Source organism: Gymnoscopelus braueri, assembly GCF_963280865.1.
Source record: "Gymnoscopelus braueri genome assembly, chromosome: 13".
NCBI lineage: Eukaryota > Metazoa > Chordata > Actinopteri > Myctophiformes > Myctophidae > Gymnoscopelus > Gymnoscopelus braueri.
Window position 1 is genome coordinate 35,681,254 of NC_137615.1, and position 16,357 is coordinate 35,697,610.

At 43.3% G+C, this 16,357-nt stretch overlaps 1 protein-coding gene across 1 annotated transcript in view; it reads right to left on the reverse strand.

The window, feature by feature from the left end:
* The window catches only part of atp2a1 (ATPase sarcoplasmic/endoplasmic reticulum Ca2+ transporting 1), a 32,502-nt gene that overhangs the window by 13,857 nt on the left and 2,288 nt on the right, over window positions 1-16,357 (reverse strand). The window contains exons 4-11 of the mRNA XM_080447574.1: window positions 15,306-15,388; window positions 6,982-7,086; window positions 4,152-4,290; window positions 3,163-3,243; window positions 2,620-2,705; window positions 1,898-2,053; window positions 1,428-1,569; window positions 168-334 (exon numbers count right to left, since the gene is read on the reverse strand). Coding sequence (XP_080303700.1) covers window positions 168-334; window positions 1,428-1,569; window positions 1,898-2,053; window positions 2,620-2,705; window positions 3,163-3,243; window positions 4,152-4,290; window positions 6,982-7,086; window positions 15,306-15,388 — 959 coding nt within the window. The remainder of the gene's footprint in view (window positions 1-167; window positions 335-1,427; window positions 1,570-1,897; window positions 2,054-2,619; window positions 2,706-3,162; window positions 3,244-4,151; window positions 4,291-6,981; window positions 7,087-15,305; window positions 15,389-16,357) is intronic.

A 16,357-nucleotide genomic window follows, 5' to 3' on the forward strand; every position in this document is an offset into this window, starting at 1 on the left:
GTTTGAAAACTTTAGCCACTATAGTTAACCACTTCAGCCCTATATACATTTCGGCCGTTTGAAAATAGCCGATCTACAAGCTCACAATGCGTCTATTTTGGTACTTACATACTAACATACATTTGATTACTTTTTCCCACCATAGGTGGTGAACGTGCCAGTCTTACCTTGGTGACACACATCTGGTTGGTGGTGAGCGTGCCAGTCTTGTCAGAGCAGATGACCGAGGTGCAGCCCAGCGTCTCCACGGAGGGCAGACTCCTCACGATGCAGTTCTTCTTGGCCATGCGGCGGGTTCCCAGCGCCAGGCAGGTGGTGATGACGGCAGGCAGACCTGACACGAGAGATGAGAGCTCACCGTCAGGGCCAACCTGTTAGGCACAGAGCACTGTTTCCCCCAAACAGTGCTCTATGCCGCGGATCCATTTTTCGTGGGTCGCGAGAGAATATCCCTCTATTTTTTGGTGTCATACATTTTGTCATTGATTTATTTTATTTTTTAATATTTTCTAAAGATTTCCAGAGTGAGGGTTGAAAACTAATTCAAACATTTTTCAAAAAGAATTTCATTAATAAAAAAATATAATAATCAAAGAAATTCTCTAAATTAGAAAACAAATGTTTAAGAAGTAGCCTAGTGAAAATAGCAGATCTGCATGCTCGCAACTTGTAGATCTGCTATTTTTTTTTATTTATAAGAACTGTGTTCCAAAAATAAACAAACCACCCCGGCGATTCGGTCAGGTATGTTACTCAGTGTTGTTTAGGTTGATGCTTCATATCCATATGAATAAAATCCCCAGGGTGATTTGTTTATTTTTGGAACATGACGCAATCTAAGATTTGCCTATTTCTATGGGAATAAAAAAAATAACTCTGTGACCCAGGGGGATAGCACCCTCTAGCGGCAGTGATGTCAGACGTCGGTGCTCTAATTGTCATTCCTCATTAGTCATTATAGGCTAAAATCGTCCAAAATGTTCAAATAGCAGATCTACAAGCTCACAACAAAATGCTGGCAGGCAACAAAATAAAAGCCAGAGGATCCTGGAGGTGGGCGGTTACTATCAACCTTTTTCTTAAAGATCATTCTATAGATCACTTTTTGGATTAATCAAATAATGAGAAACGGATTTAAAAAAATACTTTTGGTTGCAATTTCTTTTTGAAATTGCAACCTCTTAACTTAAGCCATATTTTATACTTCATCGCACAACGGTGTCATACAAAAATAGTGATAATAGCCGATCTACAATGCGTTGCGATGTGACGCATTGTGTGTTTGTGGATATTCTATTTTCACTGTTTTGGAACGTTTTTGAACTCCCTAAAATAGGGATAGTGATTATGAATGGATTATTTTGTTAAATGATTAATTTCCTTCTATAATCGATTAGTTCGATTGTTAACCGTTTCCTAACCCCTACCCTCGGGGATGGCGGCCACAGCCAAGGCCACAGCGATCTTGAAATAGTAGATGGCCCCACGGAACCAGGAGCCACCGTGCACGGGGTCGTTGAAGTGGCCGATGTTGATCATCCACACGGCCACACAGATGAGGGAGATGACCTGCAGACACAACCACAGGCAACGCTGTCAACTACTTCCTTCTGCTGACTCATCAAGTGTGTGTAGAGTAGTGGTTCTCAACCAATTTTATCAAAGATCACAAAAGTATCAAGATCTACAAGCTGTAGTGTGATCCAAGTAGGGCGTTAATATACGAAAAACCCCCACAAAAAGTTAAAATATGGAGATAAGAGGTTTCTGCCCCGACAGTGACGATATGCATGTGTATTGTCTCGTCTCTCATCCCAGCATGTGATGCTGTTTGATGCATCAACATGACTTGGCTTGTCATTAGTTGTGCGTTTGTCTTTGTGTCCCTCAGACCCACCTTGGAGAGCTGCTCTCCGAACTCGTCCAGTTTCTGCTGCAGAGGGGTCTTCTCCTGCTCCGTGGCCGCCATCTGGTCACGGATCTTGCCAATCTCAGTGCAGACGCCGGTTGCCACGGCGATGCCGGTCGCCCTGCCGGAAGCGACGTTGGTACCCTGGAAGGAGGAGGAGGGGCAACACAGTCAAGCACAAAGATGTAACGGCTATGGTTATCATTGTTGTGATTACTCCCAGACATTCATTTCTTTGACAGTTTGAAATGTTTACAACAGGTTCTCAAACTTTTTCAAGTCAAGGAAATTGATACATATATGGCCGCGGACCCCCCCATCTGAAAAGGTTTTATGCTAGGGACCCCCAGAATAGATTCTTTCTTTATTTAAATTAGTAAAAAAGTTCAAAATATTTTTCTATATTTCTCAAACATTTTCAAAAATAGTAGATCTATGTACTATACCTGCTCGCAGCGTGGCACAAAGTGACATGCTGTGAGCTTGTAGATCTGCTATTTTTGAATAGCCAACATATAAATGGATAAAGTGGTGATGATTGTGATGCTTTATTAACTACTTTTGCTGGGGACCCCCTGGAACCCCCCCAAGGACCCCTGGGAGGATGAGAAGGGATGTGTGTGTGTGCGACGAACGGACGGACGGACGGACGGACGGACGGACGGACGGACGGACGGACGGACGGACGGACGGACGGACGGGGGACTCACAGAGAACAGCATGTTCTTCTTGTCCTGGTTGACGGCCCGGGGGTCTGGGACAGGGTCTGTGTGTTTGATCACACTGACAGACTCACCTATAGAGGAGACACCACGAGACACATGATTATATCCTCTCTGTCAGGTGGAAACCTCATTATGTCCAAAAACTGTTACTTTTCAGGATTCAAATTCAAAATCACCAAAGGTAGCAGATCTACAAGCTCTCTTGCAGATCTGCTACTTTTGGTGCTTTTGTGTGACGCTGTAGTATGATCAAGTGAAGTTGTTTTTTTGTCACTTCTCTCCATGCTGCATATCATGTAATTGCTTTTGTACATTTTAGCTTTTTATACATTTGAAAACTTGTGAAACGGGACATTCTGCATAATGAGTACTTTCTACTTGCGTTGCTTTAAGTACATTTTGATACCAATACTTTTGTACTTTTACTCAAGTGCATTTTGAATTCCGGACTTTTACTTGTAACAGAGTATTTCTACATTGCAGTATTGATTCTTTTACTTTAGGTACAAAATACCCAGTGAGACCCACCAGTGAGGATGGACTGATCGATGCGGATCGTTGTAGATTTGATAGAGATGAGCCTGATGTCAGCTGGCACTTTGTCGCCAACTAGAGAACACACACACACACACCCACACCCACACGCACACACACGCACGCACGCACACGCACGCACACGCACACGTTTACTTTTACCACTTAAACCTAATCTTCGCCAAGTTGCAAAGTACTACGCGTTCTTTTTCCACCTACACCAAATCCCTTTGCCCTAAAGAATTGCAGATCTACTTGCAGATCTGCTATTTATGCCGAATGCCCCCCCCCCCAATTAGAATAGGGATGTTGGGGTTCAAGTGGTTAAACGTTTTCTTCAAGATGTACTGATGTCGTCAATGACTTTGGCCTTGTGAACGCTGTGAGACAGAAATAAATGTGTGTTTGAGCAACAATGACTGCAAGGTAACAATGAGACAGAAGTGTGTGTGTGTGTGTGTGTGTGTGTGTGTGTGTGTGTGTGTGTGTGTGTGTGTGTGTGTGTGTGTGTGTGTGTGTGTGTGTGTGTGTGTGTGTGTGTGTGTGTGTGTGTGTGTGTGTGTGGGGGGGGTGATGGACAGTGTTGTTGCTGAAAGCTGATACCACTTTGAGGGAGACCTTGGGGAAAGTATGAAATTAAAAGAACAGCTGTACAGTGGAGAGAGAGAGAGAGAGAGAGAGAGAGAGAGAGAGAGGGAGGGAGGGAGAGAAAGTGAGAGGGGGAGAGAAAGAGAAAGTGAGAGGGGGAGCAAGGGACAGAGAGAGAGAAACAGACAGACAGGCAGGGATAATCACATAAATATTAAATGTATTTATATACAAGGTCACTTCTTTTTCTTCAGTTCGTTTCTTCACCTCTCCTCTTATGTGATTGCCATAAAAGGACGCATGTTCATTCTCTAGGACATGTGACCCCCCTCCCTTTCTTCCCCAGAGAGAGAGAGAGAGAGAGACAGACAGACACACAGACACACAGCTCTTACCAGACACCTCCACCACGTCACCGGGTACGATCTGCCGGGCTTTGATCATCTGCACACTCTTCCTGTCCGCCCGATAAACCTTCCCCATCTCAGGCTCATACTCCTTCAGAGCCTCGATGGCGTCCTCCGCGTTGCGCTCCTGTCCCCCACAAACACAAACACAATAACAATATCGTCACTGTCGGGGCAGAAACCTCTTATCTCCATATTTACACTTTTTGTGTTTTTCCGTAAATTAACGCCCCTACTTGATCACACTACAGCGTCACACAAAAGCATTAAAAGTAGCAGATCTACAAGCTCGAAATCGTTTTGAGCTTATAGATCTGCTACTTTTGATGCTTTTGAATTTGAATCCTGAAAAGTAACAGTTTTGGACGTATGAGGTTTCCACCCGACAGAGACGAATGAATAACCCACCATGAACCATGCTTTTCATCATTGTACGACCACAGCTCTGCACAATGTTTATAAGAATACTTAGAACTTAGAAACTTATAGGAAAACATATAAGTTGTTTATCCCCAGCATCGGTAACCACAGACATGATGATGATGATACTTTATTGTATCATAAAGTATCATGTATTTATTGTATCAGAACTCAAATAGCACCATTTGCAATATCACATAAAAGAAAAATAACAAGACAATTTAAGTGTGTTAACCCTGATGATGCAAGTCATGGGTGACCCAAGGAAACTATGTGTTTCTACAACATATATATATATTTTAATACTTTTCAGTGGTGGAAAAGTATTCTTTAAATATCAAAAGTATCAATACTGTCATGTAGAAATACTCTGTTACAAGTAAAAGTCCAGTATTCAAAATGTACATGAGTAAAATGAGCAAAAGTAATGGCATCAAAATATACTTAAAATAGCAAAAGTAAAAGTACTTATTATGCAGAATGTCCCATTTCCCATTTTAAGTTTTTAAAATGTATGAAAATCCTTTTAAAATAGCAGATCTACAAGCTCACAACGCGCCGCATTAAATTAATACCCTACTTAATCATACTTCAGCGTCACACAAAAAGCATAAAAAGTAGCAGATCTGCAAGCTCGAAACGCGGCGCGATTCGTTTTGAGCTTGTAGATCTGCTACTTTTGCCGTTTTCGAATTTGAATCCTGAAAAGTTACAGCTTTTGACATATGAGGTTTCCATTTCCAACCGACAGAGACGATATAGCCTCAAAATAATAAATGTACCGGTTTGATTTGCAGATGCCATTACATCCAAAAACTGCACGACAACATCTATTCTAAATGACTTAATGGACCACTTCACCCATTTTCAACCTCTCTTCATATGAATGGTCCTCACTAGTGATGTGCGGGTCGGGTTTTTTCATGACCCGCCCCGCCCCAACCCGCGACGGAACGCGACCCGCCTCAACCCGCCCCGCGAACCCATATATAAATCTATGGCTCAACCCGCCCCGCGACCCGCGGTGGGAATATATATATATATTATATAGCGCTCTTTTAAGTACCCAAAGTCCCTTTAAATGTCTACAGTAGCACAACATTGTCATGGGCTGAATAAACAAGCATGTTGGTCAAAATAGTTTTTTTTTTTTTTTTTTCGTGGAGAGCGGCTGACCCGCTCACCCTCAGCCCGCATAATTTTCTCTGAAATCCTGACTCGACCTACCCGCGCCGCGGGTTGACCCGCGGGTCCCGCGGGTTACGGGTCGACCCGCTCATCACTAGTCCTCACTAATGTTCAGTATAAGAGGGTCTACTCACTTCACATCATCAGTAGGCAGGTTTGGTCATTTCAAACAAGCTTATTTCAACCTCTTTTATTTTTTATCAGGGGGTTCCAGTGGGTCCCCAGCTAAAGTAGTTAATACAGCATCACAATCATTTCAACCACTACCTATCCATTTGGCTATTCAAAAATAGCAGATGTACAAGCTCACAGTACATCTGCTAGTTTTGAACATTTCTGAATAGTAGGGAAAATGTTTGGAAACTTTTGTATACTTTTTTTAACATAAATCTTCTCTTCTGGGGGTCCCTGGCACAAAACATTTTCAGATGGAGCTAGGGTCCGCGGCCAAATACACATCAATTTGGGGGTCCTTGACTTAAAAATGTTTGAGAACTACTGGACTATGGGACATGACACGACTAAGTATAAACCAGGCTTTATTGTCACTTCCAAGGCTGCCCGTCACCACCACCAACCACCTACAAGTGTAAAGCCCCAACTTATTCCAACCTCCTCACCCCGCTCTCCATTCTCCCTCCTACCCCCCCCCCCCCATGTGTCAATCCTAGTGCATAGTTTCCAAATGACCGGCACAAGGCTGATATGGACCCCCCCCCACACACACACACACACACACACAAACACACACACACACACACACACACATCCAAGGCTTGCGGTAACCTGATCATCCCATTGTATTTTTACTGTGGATCGTGCAACGTGGACCGTATAGCGATGAGGGCCACTTTTTTGAAGCTATAGCCTTTGTGCACACACGCACACGCACACGCAGCTTCACCGCTCACCTTTTCACCCCTCCTGGCTGACGTCATGCCGACTATTGTGGCTTCTGTAGAACTTTGAGCGCTCGGCCCGTGGCTGCCGTTGCAAGATGCTTCACACACTGTCACTGTGACCCTGAGCCCCGTGCCACCGCATTGTGCTGTGATTTATAGCGCACGTGTGTGTGTGTAACGGTTACTAAGAATGAGAGCTCTATTTACGTGTCTGTATAAAAGACATGCATTTGAGGGGCGGGTGGTATGTGTGCACGGAGTCTTGCGATGGTGTCAGTGAGTGAGTGTGTGTGTGTGCGTGCGCGTACCTGCCAAACTCCGACCACGGCATTGGCGATGAGGATGAGGAGAATGACGAAGGGCTCGACAAAGGCGGTGACTGTCTCCTCGCCTTCCTCGAACAAAGCTAGCACCTGAGAGAGAGACGGACATGGGAGACACGTAGGTTTAGTGGTTCTCAAAGTCCCAGAGGTCCTTGGGGGGGCGGGAGGGTTCCAGGGGGTCCCCAGCAAAATGTGTTAATACAGCATCACAATTTTAGCCAGTTCATCCATGTTTCATACGTTGGCCACTCAAAAATAGCAGATCTACAATCTCACGGCTTGTACATCTGCAATTTTTTCAAAGTTTTTATAACACAAATCTTCTCTTCCCTGGGACAAAATAATTCAGATGGGGGGTCTGCGACCAAATTAATACATATATCAATTTAGGGGTCCTTGACATGAAAACGTTTTGAGAACCACTGACTTGAGTACAGTACCTGAGTAAAGGTACTTAGTTACTCGTGATTTTCTCCTGGTTTCACCTCCCTGCACATGTACAGTATGTCCCTGTGTGTTACTATAGGAGCAGTCTGTTTGGGAAAGCTTTACAATGTTGATATGGACACAGATTAGCTGCAGACCAACGGAGCACAAAGGTCTTGTTATCCAGAGAACGGATGCACAGATTCCTCCCTCTCCACATAATAATCATCCGTATATCCATCCATCTGGTCTGTCTGTCTCTCTATCTAATATGTAATTATTATTTTATACCTAATCTTTAAATCTGCATCAGACAGCACCATATTTTCAATTTGTACTTCTCCTTCGTGTTTTGGGGTGATAATTCAATGTGTCTACAGTTCCTTTGTATTTTATGGGTTACACTGAAGGAAGCTTTTATGTATCTGTTTATGTGCCTTTGATTTGAATGCTTCGGTAGAAAAACCAATAAACAAATTTACAAAAAAAAAGACAGCACCATATTTTATAGTAATTGCCTTGTGGACTTGATTGACCCCTTTGATGTCGCTCATTTATTTATTACTATTCATTTCTATTTTCTGGATCAGGGCACCACTGAAAACCTCGAAAACGTTCGCTGCCCACCCATCTGACCACCCATCTGACCACCATAACTGCTGGGTTAAGTGGTCAGATGGGTGGGCTGTATGCGGGCATTTTCAGAGCAAGTTTATTGTAATGATCAATCCATCGATTGTGTTCCGGCTTGGATCAATAATGTAGTTATACTTAAAAGTTCCTATTCATCAATATCACAATGAAAACACTTTTTTTTGTAAAGACAATACAAGCCTATTCACTAATCAAACATCAAACTTTTATTTAATAAAGATTTTCAGGCTGTATCGTACTAATCGTAGTAATTACCCGCAGCTTACAGCTCAGTGGTTCAATCTCTGTTTGCTTCCTGGTTTGTTTATGCTCAACTTGCTGTACCTTGAGAAGGCTATAGGTGGGGGTTAGCCTCGTTCCTAGCCATTAATAATAATAATAATACATTTTATTTATAAAGCACTTTACATTTTTACAAATCTCAAAGTGCTCTCATCTCCGAGGAGAAAAGCCTGGTCACGGCCTAATACAGAGTGTCTATAGGGGTGGGAATTCCATCGTATGCATTTCCCCCAGAAACAATCTTTTTGAAACCCGGCGGTTTGAATCTTATGGATATGAAGCATCAACTAACGGTGAGAAAAGGCTATTGTTACTTCCGCAGAATTAGTTACATTCACCGTTCATCCACCCAGGGGATGAACGAGTGACGTCAGGACTTCTGTACTCTATGCCAGCCTGACAGCCTGTCGCGGGTTCGATCCCGACGACCTTTTCTATGTGTCACTCCCCATCTCTCTCCCATTTTCCTGTCAGTCTACTGTCCTATAAATAAAGGCATAAAAGCCCCCCCTCCCCCCCAAAAAAGAAAAAAGGTACTTAAGTACATGTAATTAGTTACTTTCCACCAGTGAAAACACTTCACGTTTACAGTGGAAAGGTTTTGCTGTGTGGACAGCACACAGGTGTTTGTTCAGACTATCTAAGCGTCTGAAACTATCGTCACACTGACGATAGTGTGGATACTACGCTGGTGCGTCTTCAGACTGCTTAAGTGACTGAAACTCTTGTTGCACTGTTTACAGTAGAAAGGCTTTTCTCCAGTGTGTTTACGATGGTGTGTCTTCAGGCCACGTAACTCACTGAAACTCTTGTCACAATGTTTACAGAGGAAAGGTTTTTCTCCGGTGTGGAGACGCTGGTGCGTCTTCAGATTAGCAAACTGACTGAAACTCTTGTTACACTGTTTACAGTAGAAAGGTTTTTCTCCTGTGTGGATACGCTGGTGTGTCTTCAGGACACTTAACTCACTGAAACTCTTGTCACACTGTTTACAGAGGAAAGGTTTTTCTCCGGTGTGGGTACGATGGTGTGACTTCAGACTGCCTAAGTGACTGAAACTCTTGTCACAATGTTTACAGAGGAAAGGTTTTTCTCCTGTGTGGATTCGTTGGTGACCCTTCAGGTGATCGTACTTATTGAAACTCTTGTCGCAGTGTTTACAGTGGAAAGGTTTTTCTCCGGTGTGGAGACGCTGGTGCGTCTTCAGATTAGGTAACTGACTGAAACTCTTGTTGCACTGTTTACAGTAGAAAGGTTTTTCTCCTGTGTGGATACGCTGGTGTGTCTTCAGGACACTTAACTCACTGAAACTCTTGTCACACTGTTTACAGAGGAAAGGTTTTTCTCCGGTGTGGGTACGATGGTGTGACTTCAGACTGCCTAAGTGACTGAAACTCTTGTCACAATGTTTACAGAGGAAAGGTTTTTCTCCTGTGTGGATTCGTTGGTGACCCTTCAGGTGATCTGACTTATTGAAACTCTTGTCGCAGTGTTTACAGTGGAAAGGTTTTTCTCCTGTGTGGATTCGTCGGTGTGTCTTCAGACTGTCTGGCCGACTGAAACTCTTGTCACACTGTTTACAATGGAACGTTTCTTTTCCAGTGTGGACATGCTGGTGTATATTCAAGCCACCTAAAGTGAGGCTCTTATCACACGGTTTACAGGTGTGGGTGTCCTTTCCTGTGCAAGTCAGCTGGTGTTTCTTTAGTTCCCCAAGCTCAGTTGAAGTCTTGCTCAACTGTTCATGACTGTAATATTTTGTTGTTTCATCAGTGTCTCCTTGTTCCTGGCTGGTTAAAGAGGTGGTTATTGGCTGACAGCTGGTGGCTGATGGGATCTGTCCGTTCCTCAGCATTTGGCAGTTGCTGTAGTCGTGGCTCCTCTTCAAACGTTCATGGAGGCAGACCTGAGGCGCGAAGGCATATGGACACTCAGAACAGAAGACCTGAGTCTGGGAAGATCGGGACATCACTCCTTCCAGGAGTGGTTCGTCAAAGCTGCTTCTAGACATGGACTGTGATGTGAACAGTGTGTAGGTCTATGGGAGTGGAAGATTTGTCCTCCTGGTAGATTATTCTCCTTATCTCTCGGTTTTCTCTTACCATATTCCTCTCTAGGTGGTACAGGTATGAAGTGGAAGTCTAAAGGCATCTTCAAACCTTATATAGGTTGACCAGAGCTCTGCTCCGATGTCACACACAACACACACTGTTGCCATGTACGCTGTTAACGTTCCAACACAGAAGAAACAATTTAATTAAAAAAAAAAAGCATGCCCCACCCGGTTATGCAATACCTGTTGACAGGGTACCCGTTGTACCCATTTATTTGCCTGTCTGTGTCCCCTTTAATACTAGAGATTTCTTTCTGTGTCTGCATTTCTGTTTCCCCTTTATGCCCATATATGGAGTTCCATGTCAGGCATGCCCCAATCTTGGAGCCCAATACGTTTGTTTTTGCCTCTGGGGGCACCATCTCCTTTTTTGTGTAGAAACAGGAACTCGGTTTGTCTCCTCCTCTTTCTTAGTCCACTTCCTGCCAGTTGCTTCTGTGTGTATCCCTTCTACAACACTACATATTTAGGGCAGTGGTGCTGACAGTTCCTGCTGTTAGATACTTTTACTTGAGTAAAACAAGTGAGTACTTCTTCCATCACTGCTTTTAAAGTTAGATTAACATTAAAAACTGATGTATTTTGTAAGTTGTTCCTATATTCACCACTTGGCCCCTACTGCACAGACCCCCTGGGAGGGGGTCTCCTCTTTTGTGAGTCTTCCCGAGGTTTCTTCCTTTCATTTTCCCATCAAGGGTTTTTATCCCTCTGGAGTGTTTTTCTCACCCGATCGAGGGTCTAAAAGGACAGGGGGGCTTTGTGTTTGTGTTTGTGTTTCCTTAATGTTACATGTGGCTCTGTAAAGTTCTTTGGGATTCAGTGTTGCCAGATGGGAAATGTTGAATTATCGTACCGGAGGCTTAAAATTATCATATTTGAAAGAAAACTATCGTACACAGCCAAAAAAAGAGAAATAACACGTGTAAATAAGTAATCTCACAAAAAAATGCGTATTTAGTGTAGGAAACAACCTTGTTTAAGACTCCTACGAGACAAAAACCTATCACTTATGCTGCGTGGAAGCAGGCAACTTCCTGAACCTTACACAAATAAAAGCCCAAAACTAGACTGGAAAGACGCGACCGGTGTTTTTAGTGCCTCCAAGTACAGATCTAGGGTCAGATTTACTGATTTCGAATCGCGAAATTTTTTTATACCAAATTGACCAATTTGTCTACTATTACGTAAGAAAGGGGCAAACATTGTGAACATAGCTGATCTACAAGCTCGTAGTTTGGGTATTTTCACAATATTTATCTGTGGAACAGAGTCAAACTATAAATATAATGCCTACAATTCCAAGTGCTTGTCAGGGTGTGTGTGTGGGGGGGGGGTAATAATATGTATTTTTTTGGGGGGGTGGGGGGGTCACGGCCTGAAAAGTTTGGGAACCCTTGGTATAGAGCCCTGAGGGACTCTGGTCAACCATATAGGGTTTAAGTGATTGACCACGTCCCTGTTTTGGGAATGTGGTGAACATGTTTGGAAATAGCTAACATAACAGATCTATAAACTCTGGCTATGATTTTACTTTAATAATTATGTGTAATTTCATAATCTGATCACCCTGCAGTTATTTTGATTTGAATGAGCTCTCCTGTTTTTTCACCCTCCCAGAATACGATCTACGGTTGATTCTCTTCTCGAGCTTCAACTATCCATCTTTTTCTTAACAATTATTCCATTCATAACTGTTTTGATTAGTCGAATAATCGAGAAGCGTGTTTTTCAAATATATTTTAATTATTTTATATATTATCGATTAGACACAGTCTACACCTCCTTCTGTTCACAAAGACACAAGTACTCCTTCTGTCCACACAGACACAAGTACCTCCTTCTGTCCACAAAGACACAGTCTGAACCTCCTTCTGTCCACAAAGACACAGTCTACACCTCCTTCTGTCTACAAAGACACAAGTACCTCCTTCTGTCCACAAAGACACAGTCTACACCTCCTTCTGTCTACAAAGACACAAGTACCTCCTTCTGTCCACAAAGACACAGTCTACACCTCCTTATGTTCATAAAGACACAGTCAGTTCACAGACAGTCACTTCTGTCCACTTGTGAGCTTGTAGATCTGCTATTTTCGTCTAATACCCCGCCTACCAGTGATGATGTCACTGGTAGGCGGGTTTCTGAACTGTCCACAGCCCTCCTATGAGATACAGACCGAGTAGAAAAGCATTAGTGAGGACCAAATATGGGAAGATGGGTGAAGTGGTCCTTTAAGTACAGTACTTGAGTAAATGTACTTAATTACATCAGTGCATGTGTCCTTGTGTCCAGAGGGACACAGTGAGCCTCTACACCTCCAGGATGAGGAGCATGCCGGCTTGTCAACAGGCTGCACTGGTAGAGGACATTCCATGGGAGTATGAATAGGGCCGACACGCATCCGCAGTATTTAGTGTCCTCTCTTTTAGAAGCCATACACCACACCGAATCTATTGCTCTCATTTGTCATTGTAACAAACAATGCCATTGTGCAACCCAATCCCTGGCTCTCAATGCACACCCCCCCCCACACACACACACACGCACGCACACACCAGCCATCAAACACAGTCTCTGTCTTTCTCTCTCTCTCTCTCTCTCTCTCTCTCTCTCTCTCTTTTTCCCTCTGTTGCAAAGCATCCGTTGTTCCTTCCATCCCTGACCTTTGTCTGAGGATACTGTTTCTCATCCCATCGCTTGAGACGTCCTTAAAATATAGTCCTCTGCCAGGGACACGCACACTTGTACACGTGTGAATACAATCACACACACGCGTGCACAAGTGCGCGCACACACACACACACACACACACGTTTGTATTACAGTACTTGTCGAGGACATCGACATAGTGGGACGCCGATCTTATTATGAATACAGTTTGTAATTGCTTTTTTGGGGTAATTTTGAACCCTAAACCTAATGGGGAAAATAGCTATTTATCTACAAGATCACGAATTGCAGCTTGTGAGCTTGTAGATCTGCTATTTTCAGTGCATGACACCGGCGTGCAACTAGAGTATATAAGTCAAGCATAACTCCAACCCTAACACCAAAACCTAACCTGTAAATTACTCATCTTAAAGGGACACTTCACCGACTCGTTGTGTCTCCTACCGGAACCGCTGCCTACCGATCCGCTGGTCATCAAATTATTGTCTTAAGAATGAGACAAAAACTAAAAAATATCCATGAATTCAAGTCTCCATGGGGTGACTAATCCATTAAAACAAAGTTTTTTTTGGGTGAAGTGTCCCTTTAACACAAATTTCTCCCCCCCCTCTCTCTCTCTCTCACACACACAGACACACACACACGTGCACACACGTGCACACGCGCACAACCATCAGGCCTTCTAAGGCCATACTGACAGCTGGACGGGGGAGGCGGCCAGAGGGAAAAGATGAGGGATTAAGACTATGTGTCCAGCATGCCGTCCACAAAACACTTTGAGAGAGAAAGAGAGGGAGGGAGGACAGGGGGGGGGGGGGGGGGAGAGATGGAGATTCCTTGGGTGAATACGAGCGAGGACACCGGTGGGGTGTAATTGAATAAGGTGATGTTCTTCTACTACACCCCATATGTTGGCCTGGCCCTGCAGTGTACAAATACACGTGCGCGCGCACGCGTGCGCGCACGCGTGCGTGCGTGCAACACAACACACAACAGCCACTGGGTTGGTTCCAGTTTGTAGTCCTAAACCCTGTCATTACACACGCATCCATGCCTTAGTTGTCCCACACGAGTCTGATAAACAGACCAACGTGGGGGTGAAATCACATCCACATAAATTCTTTCCATTTGGAAGTATTGCGTGCAATTTCCAAACTTGTATTGATTGCGCGCGTGCTTCAAAAATCCATAACAAAGTGTGTTGATTTGTGGAAGATCATGTCATTGGAATTCAAATTCAAATAAAAAAATGTGTAAATACCATAAATAAACGTTATGAGCTTATGTTAAATGGGCGGTGGGAACCCATGGCGGAGGTCCCTTCTCGGACAAAAAGACATCATCCCTGTGGCACTATACTGGATACAGACATGGACAGGACCGGATCTCAGTTGGAACAGCCAGTAGCAGCTTAAAGGAGAATTCCGGACAAATTAAGTGTTATCTTTGATGTCTCGTTACTCACCTACCGACGTAAAAAGTGGCGTTCTTTTTTTCCATAGATTCCCCTGTCGTCATTTTTTAAACCCCCTCCGTTGTCATAATGGGAGCGCGTGGGTTAGGGAAATTCGTCTATTATAACCGATGCAAAGTTAAAGTTAATGGCGAACGATTTAACACTGGATGCTTGTTTCTTTCCAGAACCTGGCAACTCGTGTTGCCAGGTTCTGGAAACAAGCAACCAGTGTTAAATCGTTCGCCATTAACGGTAGCCTCGCAGGAAGTTTCAGCGCATGTTTGACTATCATGAGACTCTACAATGAATAGTAGTAGAGAAAAAAATAACTTTGCATCGGTTATAATAGACGAATTTCCCTAACCCACGCGCTCCCATTATGACAACGGAGGGGGTTTAAAAAATGACGACAGGGGAATCTATGGAAAAAAAGAACGCCACTTTTTACGTCGGTAGGTGAGTAACGAGACATCAAAGATAACACTTAATTTGTCCGGAATTCTCCTTTAAACTACTTCAGTGGTTCTCAGAACTGTTCATTTTCAAAGACCCCATAACACTCACAGAGTTACAGACCTATAAGGGTCCATTCGGAACCCCCTCAAGGAACCCTGCAGGGTCCTTGGACCCCACTTTGAGAACCACTGCTTTTATCTGGGACCAACAACATTGTGGATGCAAAGATACAAAATGATTGGGATAACTCACAAAAGAGATGCAGGCAGCCAGCAGCAGGATTCTGACCAGGAGGTCCTCAAACTGTTCCGAGATCAATTCCCAGATGCTCTTACCTGAAAACCAATAGATACATTTCATGAATTTGTAGTCCATTGTCCTGCACAGATTTACTTAATGCTATACATAACAAAATGGCAGAAATTAACTATATGCTGATTAAACCTCATGTTTAAATGTGCAATTGTATTTAAAAAGGCAGCCAAATTGCAGCGCCACTATTTTCGAAAGAGTTGATCGTGAGCTAGCAGTGTGCTAGCTCAGGGCTTCTCAAAGTGGGGTCCAGGGACCCTCAGGGTTACTTGAGGGGGTTCCAAATGGACACTTACAGTTACAGGTACACTTTCAGAAATTATGGGGGACCTAGAAATTAAAAAGTTTGAGAACCACGTTGTGCTAGCTGTAGCATTGTCACTGCTGATTCTCAATAGCCTTGGAAATCTAATCAATTTTTCTTTTCTTTGCTGCAGTATAAAGCAGCACAGTCGCACATTGTTAATACCTATTTTCTTTTATAGCTCATAATGTCTCTACACCAGTGTCTATCAACCTTTTTTGTGCCAAGGCACACCTGGCATAGCCAAAAAATCCCAGGGCACACCTAGATATACGGTATATATAATTATATATATACGGTATATCTATATACACACACTAGGGGTGTGCCGATTTTCACATTTCACGAAACGATACGATATTGGGCACACAACTTCGATACGATACGCACTTTTTTATCATGAAAATATATGGGGGAGAAAAAAAGCAAATGCAAACAAATATTTCTGTTTTTGCATTATTCAGACATGCAAACTAGCCGTTTTGAATCCAAATAGGGCAATAGTGTGACACCTGACCTGAAAAAAAACAGCATGTTGTCACCCTTTTCACCTCGGGCTGTTTGCATGCCTGATTATTATTATTCTTAAAAAAAAAAAAAAACCTTTTTTTTATTATTTTTTTTTTCCAAAAATTTTTTTTTTTCAAACCTCCTTCAAACGGCGCGGCACACCTCAGCAGTAGCCCCG